General features: G+C 42.3%; 1 protein-coding gene across 1 annotated transcript in view; it reads left to right on the top strand.

The window, feature by feature from the left end:
- The window catches only part of fbxl7 (F-box and leucine-rich repeat protein 7), a 351,149-nt gene extending 334,331 nt beyond the window's left edge, over nt 1–16,818 (top strand). The window contains exons 3-4 of the mRNA XM_060824561.1: nt 2,883–3,494; nt 15,638–16,818. Coding sequence (XP_060680544.1) covers nt 2,883–3,494; nt 15,638–16,374 — 1,349 coding nt within the window. The 3' untranslated portion in view covers nt 16,375–16,818. The remainder of the gene's footprint in view (nt 1–2,882; nt 3,495–15,637) is intronic.
- The last annotated feature ends 1,070 nt before the right edge of the window (nt 16,819–17,888 follow it).

Below are 17,888 nucleotides of genomic sequence, written 5' to 3'. Positions count from 1 at the left end.
GAGGTAGGTGAGCACTTTGGTGATGGTGACCACAATTTGGTTATGTTAGCGATGAAAATGGATGGGTATATACCACAAGGCAAGAGTTAAAATTGGGGAAAAGGCAATTAGGATGTGATTAGGCAAGATTTAGGACGCATAGGATGGGGAAGGAAACTGCAGGTGATGGGCACAATTGAAATATGGAGCTTATTCAAGGAACAGCTACTGCGTGTCTTTGATAATTATGCACCTGTCAGGCAAGGAGGAAGTGGTCGAGCAAGGGAGTTATGCTTTATTCAAGAAGTTGAAACTCTTGTCAAGAGGAAGAAGAAGGCTGAGACGTGAAGGCTCAATTAGGGCGTTTGAGAGTTACAAGTTAGCCAGGAAAGAGCTAAAAAAGAGAGCTAAGAAGAGCCATTTCGGGTCATGAGAAGTCATTGGCAGATAGGATCAAGGAAAACCCTAAAGCTTTCTATAGGTATATCAGGAATAAAAGGATGACTAGCGTAAGATTAGGACCAATCAAGGACAGTAGTGGGAAGTTGTGCATGAAGACCAAGGAAACAGGAGAAGTACTAAATGAATTTTTTCATCAGTATTCACATTGGAAAAAAACAATGTTGTTGGAGAGAATCCTGAGGAACAGACTACGAGAGTGGATGGGATTGAGGTTCACAACGAGGAGGTGTTAGGAATTCTGGAAAGTGTGAAAATAGATAAGTCCCTTGGGCTGGATGGGATTTTTCCTAGGATTCTCTGGGAAGCCAGGGAGGAAATTGCATAGCCTTTGGCTTTGATCTTTATGTCAGCATTGTCTGTAGGAATGGTGCCAGAAGACTGGAGGATAGCAAATGTTGTCCTCTTGTTCAAGAAGGGGAGTAGAGGCAACCCTGGTAATTATAGACCAGTGAGCCTTACTTCGGTTGGAAAGGGTTATAAGAGATAGGATTTATAATCATCTCAAAAGGAATAAGTTGATTAGGGATAGTCAACATGATTTGATGAAAGGTAGATCATGCCTCACAAACCTTGTTAATTTCTTTGAGAAGCTGACCAAACAGGTGGATGAGGGTAAAGTGGTTGATGTGGTGTATATGGATTTCAGTTAGGCATTTGGTAAGTTTCCCCACAGTAGGCTATTGCACAAAATATGGAGGCCTGGAATTGATTGTGATTTAGCGGGTTGGATCAGAAATTGGCTACCTGAAAGAAGACAGGGTGGTGGTTGATGGGAAATATTCATCCTGGAGTTCAGTTACTTGTGGTGTAATGAAAGGATCTGTTTTGGGGCCACCGCTGTTTGCCATTCATATAAATAACCTGAGCTGAGCTGAGAGGTGGCAAATGGAGTTCAATGCGGAAAAGTGTGAGTTGATTCACTTTGGAAGGAGCAAAAGGCATAAAGAGTACTGGGCTAATGGTAAGATTGTTGATAGCGCTCTGCTCATCTACACTATGTCCATTGACATAGATCCCTGAAAGTTGCCACCCAGGTTGATTGGGTTGTTAAGACGGTATATAGTGTGTTAGTTTTTATTGGCAGACGGCTTGAATTTTGGAACCATAAGGTCATGCTGCAGCTGTACAAAACTCTGGTGCAGCCATACTTGGGGTACTGCCTACAGTCCTTGTCACCGTATTATAGGAAGGATGTGGAAATATTGGAAAGGGTTCAAAGGAGATTTACTAGGATGTTGCCTGGTATGGAGAAAAGGTCTTACAAGGAAAAGCTGAGGGAGTTGAGGCTGTTTTCATTAAAGAGAAGGGTGAGAGATGACTTAATTGAGACATTTATTAGAGGGTTAGATGGGATGAAAAGTGAGAGACATTTTCCTCCGATAGTGATGGCGAGTATAAGGGGACATAGCTTTACATTGAGGGGTGATAGATACAGGACAGATACCAGAGGTAGTTTCTTTACTCAGAGAGTAGTAGGGGCGTGCAACGCACTCCCTGCAACAGTAGTAGACTCACCAACTTTAAGGGCATTTAACTGGTCATTGAATAGACATATGGATGAAAATGGAATAGTGTAGGTTAGATGGGCTTCAGGTCAACACAGCATCAAGAGCCTGTACTGTGCTGTAATGTTCTATGTTCTATAAACTTTTCTTCTTTTCAATGTCTTTCCTCCTTTTAAGGTATATCTTAAGTTGTTATTCTTGTAGTACTTTCTACTTGAACTGCGCACCTTGCCAACCTCTTCTGGTGAACTCGCAGTTCTCGGACCAGTGCTAGACTGGAAGTAATGAAGCTGACTCCAGAAAAAACTCCAGTTGGGTCAATGAATTACCAATAAATGTTGCTTCTCAGTCCTGTCACTTTGGGAATGGGGCTTTCCTTTTGGTGGTATCTGGATCCAACAGCAAAGTCATATTGGCAGGGATCATTCTTGTGCCTCTTACTTGGTAGTCTTGTTGGGTAAGTTATAATAATTTTTATCCACTGAAGTGGTAGTAATGATTTGAATTGTGGAAGTTGCTCATTTCCTCGCCAAGGTGAATGATTTTACCTTTGGTACTTGGTGTTGTCTTTGTTATAAGATCATGTTCTGCCTTACATATATATGGTGCACAGTCATTTCAGAGAGCATCATGAAAACATCATGGCAGCAGCATAGGAAATAACTGTATTGCTTGCTGCAGAGGTAGATGAACTTTCACCTGTGGTAAATCTGATACCATTCCCTTGAACAAAGTACAAGCACAGAAATGTTTGAATGAAATTTATAATTTACATTCACACCTAATGATTATTCATATGATTATTTATGTAAGAGGAAAGTACATGAGAGAGAGAACAGTATTGTCAAGAGGTTATGCTGGTAGAGCTGGCACTCTGGAATTAGAGTAATTCCAATTTTATTGTTCACTAATACAGGTTTTCTGCATGTATTCCAGATTCAGACTTGAGTATGCGGACATTGAGCACACCAAGCCCTGCATTGATCTGCCCTCAGAATGTGCAGTCTTTTCAAAATGGCCAAGGATCCTCCACATCATCTTCCTCAATTACGGGAGAGACCACTGCTATGATCCACTCCCAGCCACTGTTCTTTATACCCCAGTGTGCCATCAGGCCAGCGTCCAGACTGCAGAAAGAACAGGCTCCCATAGACAAGCTACCAGACCAAACCTTGATCCAGATGTTTTCACACCTTCCTACCAACCAGCTGTGCCGATGTGCACGAGTTTGCCGCCGCTGGTACAATCTGTGTTGGGACTCTCGATTGTGGAGGACTATCCGTCTGACAGGTGAAACAATGAATGCAGACAGAGCTCTCCGGGTACTGACCCGAAGGTTGTGTCAGGATACACCTAACGTGTGCCTTATGTTGGAAACGGTCATTGTTCAGAGCTGCAGGCGGCTTACAGACAGGGGTCTCTACACCATTGCTCAGTGCTGTCCTGAACTACGACAGCTAGAAGTGCCAGGTTGTTACAACATTTCGAATGAAGCCCTCTACGATGTTGTTTCACGGTGTCCCAATCTGGAGTACCTGGATGTTTCAGGTAACTATAGTAACTGAAGGATCCTTGACTAGAGTTGGCAGTAGGCCTAGTACCTGAAGTTTTGGCTCTTAGCCAGAAGGTAGGGGTTCAAATGTCTGTCAGACTATATTTAAAGTAAAAGTCCTGAAGGACCAAAAGCTGTTCTGTCAGTAGAGAGAGAGAGAGACAACTTGTTATAGAGTCATAGAGATGTACAGCACGGAAACAGACCCTTCAGTCCAACTCGTCCATGCCACCAGAGACTCTACGTTAATCTAGTTCCATTTAACAGCACCCAGCCCCTATCCCTCCAAACCATTCCTATTCATATACCCATCCAGATGCCTTTTCAATGTTGTACTTACACCAGTTTCCATCACTTCCTCTGGCAGCTCATTCCATACACGCACCACCCTCTGCGTGAAAAAGTTACCTCTTAGGTCCCTTTTAAATATTTCCCCTCTCACCTTAAACCTATGCACAGTGGCTCAGTGGTTAGCACTGCTGCCTCACAGTACCAGGGTCCCAGGTTCGATTCCCGCCTCGGGTGACTGTCTGTGTGGAGTTTGCACATTCTCCCCGTGTCTGCATGGGTTTCCTCTGGGTGCTCCAGTTTCCCCTCTCACTCCAAAGATGTGCAGGTTAGGTGAATTGGCCATGCCAAATTGCCCATAGTGTTAGGTACTTTAGTCGGAGGGAAATGGGTCTGGGTGGGTTACTCTTCGGAGGATCAGCGTGGACTTATTGGGCCGAAGGGCCTGTTTCCACACAGTAGGGAATCTAATCTAATCTAATTTTGAACTCTGCTCCCCTTGGCAAAGAGCCTTGACTATTCACCCCATGTATGCCCTACATCACCCCTCAGCCTCCAATGCTGTAGGGAAAATATCAGCCTATTAAGCCTTTCCCTAAAGTTCAAATCCTCAAGCATTTCTGAATCCTGTCCTGTCAACCTGCGACTTCACTTTCCAGGAACTATTAACCTGCACTCCAAGGTCCTAACTATTAAGTGTAGAAGTCCTACCTGATTTGCTTTCCAAAATGCAGCACCTCACATTCAACTCCATCTGCCATTCCTCAGACCATCTGCCCATCTGATCTAGGTCCCTTTGTACTCTGAGGTAATCATCTTTGCTGTCCACTACACCAACAATTTTGGTGTAATCTGCAAACTTACTAACCATACAGTCTGTGTTCACATCCAAATACTTTATGATGAAAAGCCATGGACCTAGCACCAATCCTTGTGGAACACTGCTGGTCACAGGCCTCCAGTCTGAAAAGCAACCCTCCACCACACCCTTTGTCTCCTACCTTTGAGCCAGTTCTATATCCAAATAGCTGGTTCTCCCTGTATTCCATGTGATCCAACACTTGCTAACCAGTCTACCCTGCAGAACCTTTTTGAACACTCTACTGAAGTCCATATCGATCATATCCACTCCTTTTTGTTACATCAAAAGCTCATTTAAGTTAGTGAGGCATGATCTCCCATGGACAAAGTCATGTTGACTATCCCGAGGGGTCACCACCTCTCAGGTGAGAGGTGAAGTTGAGAAGGTACAGATTTCATGGTGATCTCAGCTAGTATAGGAATTGAACCCTTGCTGCTGGCATCACTCTGCATTGTAATTCAGCTATTTGGTCACCCGAGCTAACCAACCCCAACCAGATAGGGAATATCATCTGTCTTTTTTGTTCAGTTAGCAATATTACAACAATGATGCATTTTCTCTTTAGATGCAGTCCCATCCCTGATCAAATCACTGGTCTACCTAGTGCTGTCATCAGGGGCTGACCTCCTGTCCAACCCAAAGGCCTAGTTGTCAATCAAACTGGGCCCCTGAACAAGGAACGTGCCATGGAATTAAACCTCCACAGCATGGGGGATCTGGAACAGTGAGTTCCTCCTGGCATTTTAGATAGACCAGTATCCTGTGGACAAAGGCGTTAAAATTTTGCTCAATTGTCTTGATATCAGCTTGTGGAAATTCCCAATCCAGAGAAACCTCAATTATCCGAACATCAATTATCCGAATTTCTGATTGTCCGAACAAGATCGCATGTTCGGCTAAACTGTGTTAACCAGCATTCGATTATCCGAACAAAATACTCCCCGTCTGTGTCATTCGGATAATCAAGGTTCTTCTGTGTTCCCTTTATATTGCTCGAGGATTTTGATTTCTTTTTTATTGTTGCATCAAAAAAGTAGAAACAAAACATAAAACATCGAAATGTTTGAGGGTACAGAACACTCGGGCCAAAATTTCATTCCAGAGATAGGAAACTAACATCTAAAATATTTCTGGGTCTCAATCCACATTATTAACAGAGTGCCATTTTCAAATGTCAGCTCCAGTTGGCCTGGTGAAGGGCTTTGCTGTCACTGAGGAGCATTGGGTGTAGTTTGTATCTTTCGATTTGAAAGCAGAGACAAAACCTTATTCTACATTTTTGCCTTTTCATCATTTTCCTTCTCTCTCTGTCTCTAGGGGACCAATGTTTACATTGGCTAACTATTGGCAAGTAAGTCTTCCTTGATAGCACTGTCAACGATGTCACTGTGCTAATGTTTGAGATTGGTGTGATGAAGCAGTATTTGGCCAAATTGTGGATAGGATATTCCATCAAGTCTGCAGCAGTAAAAAACAACTATCTAACCATTCTAATCCCATTTTCTAGCTCTTGGTCCGTAGCCTTTACATGACTTGGCATTACCAATGCACATCTGGGCAGTGAGTTCCAGATTCCCATCACCCTCTGGATAAAAAAAGGTTTTATTTCACAACTCCTTTAAACCTTCTGCCCCGTACCTGAAATCTATGCCTTCTGGTCATTGATCCCTCCACCAAGGGGAGTATTTCCTGTCTGTCCTATTAATACCTCGCGTAGTTTTAACTGCTATATCCTTCTGTCTCTACTCTGTCTAATGGAAGCCACTGGTATCCTGAGATGGCTACCTTTTATGGTCCCACTTTTTAATTATGCTGCTCCCTGTGTTCCCACAAAAGTATCCAAAACTATTCTGCAAGGAAATGGTCATAGAGGACACCTGCACTGCCCGTCTCGTCCCTTTTCTCTGTCTAGAATCCTGAGAGCGCCACAACTTCACTTCGACTATCTGGAGAATAACCCACTCAGACCCATTCCCCAACCCTATTATCCTATATTTACCCCTGACTAATGCACCTAACCTACATATCTCTGAACACTATGGGCAATTTAGCATGGCCAATTCACCTAACTTTTGGATTCTCCCATAATTGTTTGGATTGTGGGAGGAAACTGGCGCAACCGGAGGAAACCCACACAGGCACGGGGAGAATATCCGAGCTCTACACAGACAGTCGACGGAGGCTGGAATCGAACCCGGATTCATGGAACTGTGAGGCAGCAGTGAGCCTGTCTGGTGGTCATCATTCCCTCCCTGCCAGTGGAATCTTCGCCTGCGACAACCTTTTACACATGCTATCCAAGATACTCCCAGCCTTGCAAATGTTCCACAGTGTCCCCAGCTACCATGCCAGCTCCTAACTCAGGCTTTCAGGAGTTGCAGCTGGAGAAACCCAGGCACTGGAACTGTGATTGACTTCCCACACAGAGCTGGAAGAGCTCACCATGGCCTCAAGCTCTCTATCCACTTCAATCAAACCCTTAAATTGCCCTCAAATTATTTTAGTGCCCTTCTTGTTTGGACCTCTGCACTAATGCCCTTACAAACTATAAACCCAAGATAAAGGCCTTACAAACTACAAGCAATAAAAATGATATACTCACCCAGCCTTATTAACCCAATCAGCTGCTTCCCCGTGACCGGCATCATTTTTTTGAATCCTGAAGTCACCTCAAGATCTGTGCCTCTGGGTTCAATGAAGAAGTCACTTTAATTCACTCCAGCTTTATTTAATAAAAGGGGTCATTAAAAGAGCGCAATGTGCTTGGCATGAGCATATGGGATGAGCCATATTAGAGGACTGCCCAAGTGAGTGTGTGTTAAGTACCATGGGGATTCAGTGCACGAGAAAAGATTCCATTTTTTTTGCATATTTTGTAAGATCCTTATCAATGTTTGTAGGTTGTAAGGTTATATTCTTCAGCTTCAACTGAGTTGAAAGAAGGGATTCCTGGTTTACCAACTGTAGCATTAGTGATCCATTATTTGAGAAAACAAATCGAAACAGTGACATCACAGCAAAGTGTTCTGTTAGTCGGTTCATGCTTTTTAAAAAATGTGTATTTTTGTTTATAAGTAAAATTAACAGTATAAACCAAGGAACAGAAGGTTGGTCCAGATCAATGCGAAGGAGACTGCAAGAGGGAAGACTTTTGACTTCTGGCCGTTGACTGTTATTGGGGACAGTGAGAATTATTCAGGGCAACGTGTTGCAGCTGAACCAAATGGGACCAGTGTTTTTGTGAGATGGTTTGTAGTGCTGTTGCGAAGGGTTTAAACTAACCTAACGGGGGGGGTCCAGACCGAATGTTCAGCAGTGGGATATAAATGGCTAAAATTAGAAGTGAGTCAGGTAGGCATGGAACATTATAGCTGCAAATGTGTTGCTGGTCAAAGCACAGCAGGTTAGGCAGCATCTCAGGAATAGAGAATTCGACGTTTCGAGCATAAGCCCTTCATCAGGAATAAAGCTTATGCTCGAAACGTCGAATTCTCTATTCCTGAGATGCTGCCTAACCTGCTGTGCTTTGACCAGCAACACATTTGCAGCTGTGATCTCCAGCATCTGCAGACCTCATTTTTTACTTAATGGAACATTATAGGCCAATTTAAGGAACAAGTGAGTTTGACAAGGTTGGATGGCACTTGCTTTAATGCTAGGAGTCTGATGAGTAAGGCATATGGTTGAGGGCACAGTGTAAAATGGATGGGTATAATACCATTGCTGTCACTGAGATATGGATGAAAGAGGGACAGGATTGGCATCTCAATGTTCCAGGATATGGGGTCTTTCATTGTGACGGGAAAGGCAGTAAAAGAGGAAGAGCTGCTGCACTTTTAATCAGGGAATCTATTGCAGCAAAAAGGATAGATGGAACCTGTAACAGTCTGAGAGAAATAGAAGAGCAGATTTGTAGGCAAATTTCAGGCAAGTGTGTAAGTAATAGGGTAGTGAGAATAGGGGATTTCATTCTCCTTAGCATTAACGAGGGTAGACATTGTGTGAAAGATATGGAGGGAGCGGAATTCTTAAGATGCTTCCAGGAGGGCTTTTTACATCGAAGGCCCAACAAAGAGAGGGAGTAGTCCTGGACTTAATTTTCGGTAATAAACCTGTGCAAATGGTTGAAGTGTCAGTGGGGGAGCATTTTATAGACTGCAACTATAATACTGTAAGATTTAAGATTATTATGGAAAAGGACGAGGATGGGTCTGAAATCAAAGCGCTCAACTGGGGGAAAGATCATTTTAATAAGGTCAGATATGATTGCTGAGAGTGAACTTTGGGAAGATACTTTCAGGTAAGTATGTCTCAGAAGGAAATAATGAAAATAAAGGCCCATCTGGGATATCTGGTTGGCATGGATGAGTTAAACCGAAGGATCTGCGTCTGCATCTCTATGACTCTGACTCGATGTACAGGACCAACATGTTCCAATAAAGAAAACAGGTGGGACCATCAAATCCTGTGAAATCAGGGATATCAATAGATACACAGCATTGGATTCAGAAATAAGTAGAGGTTTATGGCTCAAACCAGCAGAAGCCCTTGAGTAGAATAGAATGTGCTATATTAAAAGGGAGATTGTACAGTATTAAAAGGGAGATTGAGAAAGCCAAAAGAGGATACAAAAGAATACTGGCAGGTAAAATAAAGGACCATCCTACGTTGTTTTACAGATAAATTGAGAGTACAAGAGTAACCAGCAAAAGAGTAGGGCCCATTAACGTCTACAGTGCATGGAGCTGGGTGATGAAGGTTGTGTTGTAAATGTCGGTGTTCAGTGATGACAGGGACGATTTGGGTATAGAAAACAGGGGGAAGGTTTGTGATACAATTAAAGAAATTAGCATCGCGAGGAGGTTAGACTGTCTTACATGCTTAAAAGTAAATACATCTCCAGGGCTGGGTGAAATGTATCGCAAGTTGTTGAGTGAGGCAAGAGTACTTCCAAAGATTTTCAATTACATAGAACATAGAAAGATACAGCGCAGTACAGGCCCTTCGGCCCTCGATGTTGCACCGACCGAATCCTACCTAACCTACACTAGCCCAATAACTTCCAAATGCCTATCCAATGCCCGCTTAAATGACCATAAAGAAGGAGAGTTCACCACTGCTACTGGCAGGGCATTCCATGAACTCACAACCCGCTGTGTAAAGAATCTACCCCTAACATCTGTCCTATACCTACCACCCCTTAATTTAAAGCTGTGTCCCCTAGTAATACCTGACTCCATTAGCGGTAAAAGGTTCTCAGTGTCGACCCTATCTAAACCCCTAATCATCTTATACACCTCTATCAAATCTCCCCTAAACCTTCTCTTCTCCAATGAGAACAGCCCCAAGTGCCTCAGCCTTTCCTCATAAGATTTTCCTACCATTCCAGGCAACATCCTGGTAAACCTCCTCTGCACTCGTTCCAATGCCTCCACATCCTTCCTATAGTATGGTGACCAAAACTGCACACAATACTCCAGATGAGGCCGCACCAGAGTCTTATACAGTTGCAACATGACCTCAGGACTCCGGAACTCAATTCCTCTACCAATAAAGCCCAGTACACCATATGCTTTCCTCACAGCACTATTTACCTGGGTGGCAACTTTCAGAGATCTGTGTACATGGACACCAAGATCCCTCTGCTCATCCACACTACCAAGTAGCCTACCATTAGCCCAGTAATCCATCTCTGGTCACAGGAGAATTGCCGGAGGACTGGAGACAGCCATCATGGTACTGTTATTCTGGTCAGTCTGGTTGTAGGGCAACAGTTTGAAGCAATTCTCAGGGACTAAATTAATCTGCATTTGGAGAGACAGGGATTAATTAAGTGCAGTCAGCATGGTTTTGTTACGGGTACAGCATATCTGGCCAGCTTGACTGAAGTTTTTGAAGAGGTGACCAGGTGTGTAGAGTCATAAAGTCATAGAGATGTACAGCACGGAAACAGACCCTTTGGTCTAACTCGTCCATACCGACCAGATAACCCAACCCAATCTAGTCCCACCTGCCAGTACCCGGCCCATTTCCCTCCAAATCCTTCCTATTCATATACCCATCCAGATGCTTTTTAAATGTTCCAATCATACTAGCCTCCAACACTTCCTCTGGCAGCTCATTCCACATACGTACTATCCTCTGCATGAAAGAGTTGCCCCTTAGGTCTCTTTTATGTCTTTCCCCTCTCACCGTAAACCTATGCCCTCTAATTCTGGACTCCCCCACCTCAAGGAAAATACCCTTGTCTATTTACCCTGTCCGTTCCCCTTATGATTTTATAAACCTCTCAGCCTTCGACGCTCCAGGGAAATTATCCCCAACCTATTCAACCTCTCCCTGTAGCTCAAACCCTCCAACCCTGGCAACATCCTTGTAAATCTTTTCTGAACCGTTTCAAGTTTCACAACATCTTTCCGACAGGAAGGAGACCAAAGATGATGGCATTTTGATATATTCTGCTTGACCTCAGCAAGGTTTTTGTTAAGATCTCACATGGGAGTCTGATGATCCAAGGAATTTTGGCAAGTTGGAGTGAGTAGCAGGAAGCAGAGGCTTGTAGTTGATGGGTATTTTTCTGACTGGAAACCTGTGTCCAATGGGGGTCCCAAAAGCATCAGTGTCTGTGGCATATATAAATTTTGTCTTGAATGTAGCAGAGTTGATCAGTAAGTTGTCAGATGATACAAAAATTGGTGGGGTGGTAAATAGTAAGAAAGATATCTTAAGACTACAAGAGGATGGAGACGGGCTCATCAGTGGCAAATGGAATTCAATTCAAAAATGCAGGACGAACAAGGCAAGGGAATACATCATTAATGGTAAGACCCCAGGAAGCACTGAGAATCAGAACAACTTTGGTGTTCGTGCACATTAATCCCTTAAGATATTAGGGCTGCTGGATAAAATGGTTAAGAAAACAGATAGCATAGAGTTTAAGCGCAGGGAGGTTATGCTGGATCTGTATAAAATGTTGGTTAGGCCACAGCTATAGCATTGTGTGCAATTCTGGATTCCATATTATAGGAAGAATGTGATAGTTCTGGAGAGAGTGCAAAGGAGATTAATCAGGAAGTTGCCTGGGCTGGAGAATTTCAGTGATGAAGAGAGGTTGGACAAACTGCGGTTGGTTTCCTTAGAGCAGAGGCGCTATGGTCGAGATGTATGAAATTCTGAAGGGCATGGAAAACAGAAAGATAGCTTTCCCCTTGCTGGAGTGATCGGTGGCCAGGGGACATAGATTTTAAAGCAAGGTGCAGAAAGTTCAGAGACAAAAACTCTCTTTAACCAAAGGGTGGTGAGAATCTGGAGCTTGGTAGAGGCAGTAACCCTCATAACATTTAAGTATTTAGATATGCATTTGCAATGCCAAGGCAAATGAAGGCCAAGTGATTGAAAATGTGATTAGAATAGTCATGTAGTTATTTTTGACTGGCGCAGATACGATGGGTCAAAGGGCCTTTCTCCATATAGACAGCAAGGAGAATAATAAACTTGAATTATCAAGGGACAGAGAAATAAATGAGATTGACATGACATTGGAAGAAAAGTTTGGAAATTATGACACTGCACTTAAAAGTATTGAATAAACTCATCAAATTCATTGACAATAGACCCCTGTTGTCGACAAATCCAACTATGTGACAACAATATATTTATAAAGCATCCTTAATGGTCAAGGAGAAGGGTGTGGAGTTTGTACAGAAGCTGGGTGTCCAGCCCAGCAGACACTGTCACTTAGCCAGCTTGCCTTGTTTAAATTTACTAACGAACTTCTCTTAGTGTGAACCAGGACACCAAGAGCAATGTGAAACACGGACCTCGCAGAACCTCTGGCCAATCAGTGGCCAGCATTGCTGCACCAGGTGTCAAGGAGGTGGGACAAGGAGGTGATGTTCAGCAATGGACATGGCCATTTAGGTGAATCCGAGAACTCACTGAAGCCAAGCTGACTGAAACAATATTGCCATTCCCACACTGTCAATGGGTCAATATTCTAGAACTCACTCCCTAACAGTGCTGTGGGCCTCCCAACATAATATGGACTGGCTTCAAGAAGGCAGCATACCATCACCACCTTCTCAAGAGCAATTACAGATGGGCATTTTATGATAGCTCAATTATATGAGAAGCCCTTATCCCAGGAAGCAGTAACTTATCCTTTTACTGGCCAGCAATCCAATTGGATTAAACCTGCCAGTTAACATATTTGGCACAGGTCTGTTGCATGCCTTTGAACTAGAATACCTGAACTTGACAGTGAGTATTCTCGTCAAGGGCACAGCACCCTTATTAAGGAGACAACAACATGGGTAGAGAAATACAGTATGGGAACTCTAGAGCTTGCTGTCTGGATTACTGAAGGCACAGTCACTAATGGTGGAGTCTTTATGATTGAGAATACACAAAAGGCCAGAATGAGAGGGGTCCACATATCCTGGAGAATTGTGATGTTGGAGATTACAGTACAGGATAGGGCAGGGTGAAGAGAATTTTAAAATCAAGGTATTGCTTGACTGGAAATCAATATGGATGATACAGGGCTGGGGTTTGCTTTCAGCTATGAACACAGGCAACAGAGTTTCACACGTGCCAGTTTTATTTAGAGTACAATGTAGCCAGGACTGTTTGAATAGTCGAGTCTAAAAGTAACATGGGCAGAAAAAATTGCTTTTCAGGAGCAGATGAGCTAAGACGGGATGAAGTTAAACAATAGTATGGAGCTGACATAGGGGTGAATTAGAGATGTCATGAATGAGGTCAGGAGGTCATCTTTAAGTCAACCGTGACAGCAGTGTTGTACACATAGTGGTTTCATCTCGGACAGGTTCCAGTGCAATGGATTGATTGATAGGGAACAACATTTGGAGCAGGAATTTCTGCTCATTCAGTACTGGAGGTCAGACAACAAGTTAGCTGTAATGGACAAGTCAAGAGGTAGTGATGAAATAGAACTGGATGTCGTCAACGTATCTGTGAAACCCAGTGCCATGCTTTCAGTGAGTTCACCAAGAGTTGGCATGGAGCTGAGAAATAAGAGAAGGTGAAGGATTGATATTTAGAGGAGTGCCAGAAGAAATGGTGCAGGCAAAGGAAGGGAAATCATTTCAAAAGACTTTTTGTCCACAAATACATCAGTAAGAATAGAATCAGTCACTTTGAACTAATTAAATTATAGTCCATTCCAGAGAACCCCCGCGAGTGATGCAATTTGAGAGTGCAGAGCTCGTTTAAAAGTAGGTTAAAACTCACGGATGCATAACTTTTACCCATGAATGTTGATTTTTTTTATTGTTAATTATAGCAATTTGGCACAGATAGGCAAATTCACAATTTGTGATTTTGCAGATACAGGATTTACCGTAGATTGAAATATTGAGGTGTATGTGTTGCCAAGACATGCAAGGCCATGGGGCAAGTGTAGGAAAATTGGATTAGAATAGTTAGGTGGTTGTTTTGGCTGGTGCAGACTTGATGGGCTAAAGGACCTTTATCTGTGCAGCAGATCTCCAAAAGCTCAAATTTGGGAATCAAAAACATATATTTTCTGAAATTTTACATGACAACAAATTTGTTGGGAAGTCAGTACTGAGGAGAACTGCAAACAAATACATGAACACGTCAATAAACTTGCAGGATGGGCACATACTGTAATTGGCAAATGAATTTCAAGGCAGGGAAATGTGATGTATTGAATTTTGTGAGAAAAGCAAGAATACATTTTACTTGGAAAGTAAAAAATAGAGGAGAAACAAAACCTGAATTCAAATGCAAGAACTGATAGAAGGAGATAAATAAAGCCACAACGTATGAAATAAACCTTTAGTCTTTATTTTCAGAGGTATAGCATTATAAAGCAGAAAAGTTACTCTAATCTAGTATCAGACCTTGTATGAGCCACAGACAAAGAATTGTGGTTGCCTTATTATGAAAAAGAAACAGAATTAAGTAAGTACAAAAAGATTTAAGAAGATGATAATAAGAAAGGATAAACATCTTAGGGCACTTTCTTGTTGAAAACAGGGGTGACCGAATGGAGGTTTTTGAGATATCTTAATAGAGTAGACACAAGGGGAACATTTCCAATGATGAGAAGGATTAGAAAAAGAGGCTATTATTATAAGCTAGTAAACATGAAATCAAATAGATAACCCAGAGTAAACTTTCTGTCCCCACACCCCAAATGAATGGTGAAAATGTGTGACTCTCTACCATAGGGATTGGTTCAGGCAGGTAGCATAGATGCATTTAAGAGAAGGCATGATAAGCAAATGGAGGATAGGCCCAATAAGATTAAGAAAGGAAAGATGGAAGAGGGCTCAAGTCAAGCATAAATGGCTAGGTAAACAGGCTGTATAATGTAATTAATTTTTATGTAATAATATCTGGAATGGCCTTCACTGCTATGATTGGAGACATATAAGATAATCAGAGGATTAGTGAGGGCCTTTTTCCTCGGATGGTGATGGCTAACATAGCTTTAAATTGAGAAATGATAGATTTAGGACAGATATCAAGAGTAGTTTCTCACACCTGCCCCCACACAACCTGGCTGCTGGGGAAAAAATAAGCACTACCACAGTTAGGCAGTAGTGCGGGGGTAATAAGAAAAAAAAAGAAAAAAACGAAAATATAAAAAAAAGGAGTGTCAGGCAGTCTAACACCCTGAGAGCTGGCTCGGAGGGAGCTGGGCCAGCATTAAAAAAGAGAAACAGGAGAGTCCGTTATCCTGTTCAAGAAAAAAAGAGGAAAAAAAAATCAAGGGCAGTTTTTTTACTCAGAGTAGTAGGGACGTGAAACGGCCTGCCTGCAACAGTAGTAGACTCACCGACATTAAGGGCATTTAAATGGGCATTGGACATAAATATGGGTAATAATGGAATGGTGTAGGTTAGATGGGCATCAGATTAGTTTCACAAGTCAGCACGGGCCTGTACTGCGATGTTATGTTCTAATGGTTTAAAGCATTGCTTTCTATATTTTGTCTAGGTTGTTCCAAGATAACCTGCATTAGTCTGACAAGGGAAGCTTCCATCAAACTCTCTCCACTTCACGGAAAACAAATCTCCATACGCTACCTGAACATGACAGATTGCTTTGTACTTGAAGACGAAGGGTTGCATACAATTGCAGCTCACTGCACCCAGCTGACCCACCTGTACCTGCGGAGGTGTATACGTGTCACAGATGAGGGCCTCCGCTACCTGATGCTTTATTGCACAACAATCAAAGAACTCAGTGTCAGTGACTGCCGTGCGGTGAGCGATTTTGGGATGAGAGAGGTGGCAAAATTGGAAGCAAATCTGAAGTATCTCAGCATTGCTCACTGTGGCCGGATCACAGACGTGGGTATCCGTTACATTGCCAAGTATTGCAGCAAACTGCGTTATCTGAACGCTCGGGGTTGTGAAGGAATAACTGACCATGGGATTGAGTACCTTGCCAAAAATTGCACAAAACTGAAGTCCCTGGATATTGGGAAGTGTCCGTTAGTTTCCGATGCAGGCATGGAGTTTTTAGCGTTGAACTGTTACAACCTGAAGCGGCTGAGCCTTAAGTCCTGCGAAAGCATCACTGGCCGCGGTTTAAAGATTGTCGCCGCTAACTGCTTTGAGCTTCAGATGTTAAATGTACAAGACTGTGACATCTCTGTTGAGGCACTGCGATTTGTCAAACGCCATTGCAAACGATGCATTATAGAACACACCAATCCATCATTTTTCTGACATAAAATGTTCAATGAATGAAATAGAACAGACCATCGATTGTAAAGATAGATTTTTATCTCCTTTTCCTTCTCCTCAATTCAAATATTTAGTTCACTTCCACAATGTAAAATTATTACCCTATTATGACAAAGTCATGGTAATGAAAATATTTTTTTTCCTGTACAATGTGCACATTTTTGAATGCCAGATCATTGGAACCAGTATCCAGAGGCACAAACTAAACACATTCAAACTTTTTAAGTTGCTGGAATAATTTATCAATTTCATATTATTACTTAAAACAGCCACTGGGAATGAAAATGAAAAAATTCAGTGCACCACTCGCCTCCTGCTTTTCAATTTTCTTAAAATGGAGCACTATGTTTTACTTGATATCCCATCATAATATTAGATCCTGATGGGGAGGGATGCCATCACTTTGTTTATTATAACATGAAGATTCTGAGTAACATTGCATTTCCATGTTTTTATTTCATTTTAATTAATAAAAAAGAAATGTAATAATCCTAACTAGAAAGTAAAGCATTTATTGCATCTAATACCTTCACCATCAGCTGTATCTTATCCCTGACATGCTGTGCTGTTGGCTGAGGGACAAAAGGCCAATGCAGGAGATGATGACCTTTCACTTCTGACCTGGGTTTGAATGCAGTCTTGTCTGATAGGTGAAAATCTCTCTGGAATTTATTGAAATGCTAGGGAGATCAAGGGAGAATGAGGAGAAGGTGGAAATACTGAGGTTTCGTGATCAGCCATATTAGATTGAATGGTGTTGCAGGCTTGAAGGGTCGAGTGGAATACTCCTGCACCTATTTCTATGTTTAAGCAAGTAACAGGAAGGCGAGTGGACAAAAAAAAAACAAAAAGTCTGTGATAGAATGGAAGACTGGAGAATCTAAATTCCAGAAGAATTGGTGGTGCAAGACCAAGAGAAATGGCAATGGGACTAGTGAAAAAAAGCAACAGTTTGTATTAAATGTAGAAAGAAAAATTGAAATTGCTGGAAAACTCAACTGGTCTGACAACAGCTGTGGAAAGAAATCAGAGTTAACGTTTCAGGTCCAGTGACCTTTCAGAATGCATGTAGATGAGGTGTGAATAGAAGAATAATGAACAGATGGTGGCCAAAAGCAAAACAAGAGAAAAACGAAGTTATAATTAAAACTTGCAAAGAAATAGGAACATAGAGTGTAATCTAAGTCTGTAATTGAAAGTTGAAGTGATGCTCCTTAGCTTTACATTGAGCTTCATTGGAATATTTCTTTACGGAGAGTCAGGTTGGAGTCAAGTTAAGAGAGCTCAATTAACAGATGACTAAAAGTTCTTCATTAGCTGAAAAATGCTTTGAGACATCCATGGTAACGTGAAGTGCTTTATAAATATGAGCCCCTGAGGACCCCCCCCGCCAACCAAACCCCATCAGCTTCCAGATTGTAGCTAGTCATTGTGCCATTCACACTTCCTCTGGGCATGTATTTTATTTCTTACTTCTCCAAGTTAGCCTGTGAGTT

The sequence above is a fragment of the Hemiscyllium ocellatum genome, chromosome 5 (assembly GCF_020745735.1).
Source record: "Hemiscyllium ocellatum isolate sHemOce1 chromosome 5, sHemOce1.pat.X.cur, whole genome shotgun sequence".
Lineage (NCBI taxonomy): Eukaryota > Metazoa > Chordata > Chondrichthyes > Orectolobiformes > Hemiscylliidae > Hemiscyllium > Hemiscyllium ocellatum.
The sequence above is the reverse complement of the archived record's forward strand: the minus strand, read 5'-3'. Positions and strand labels throughout refer to the sequence as shown.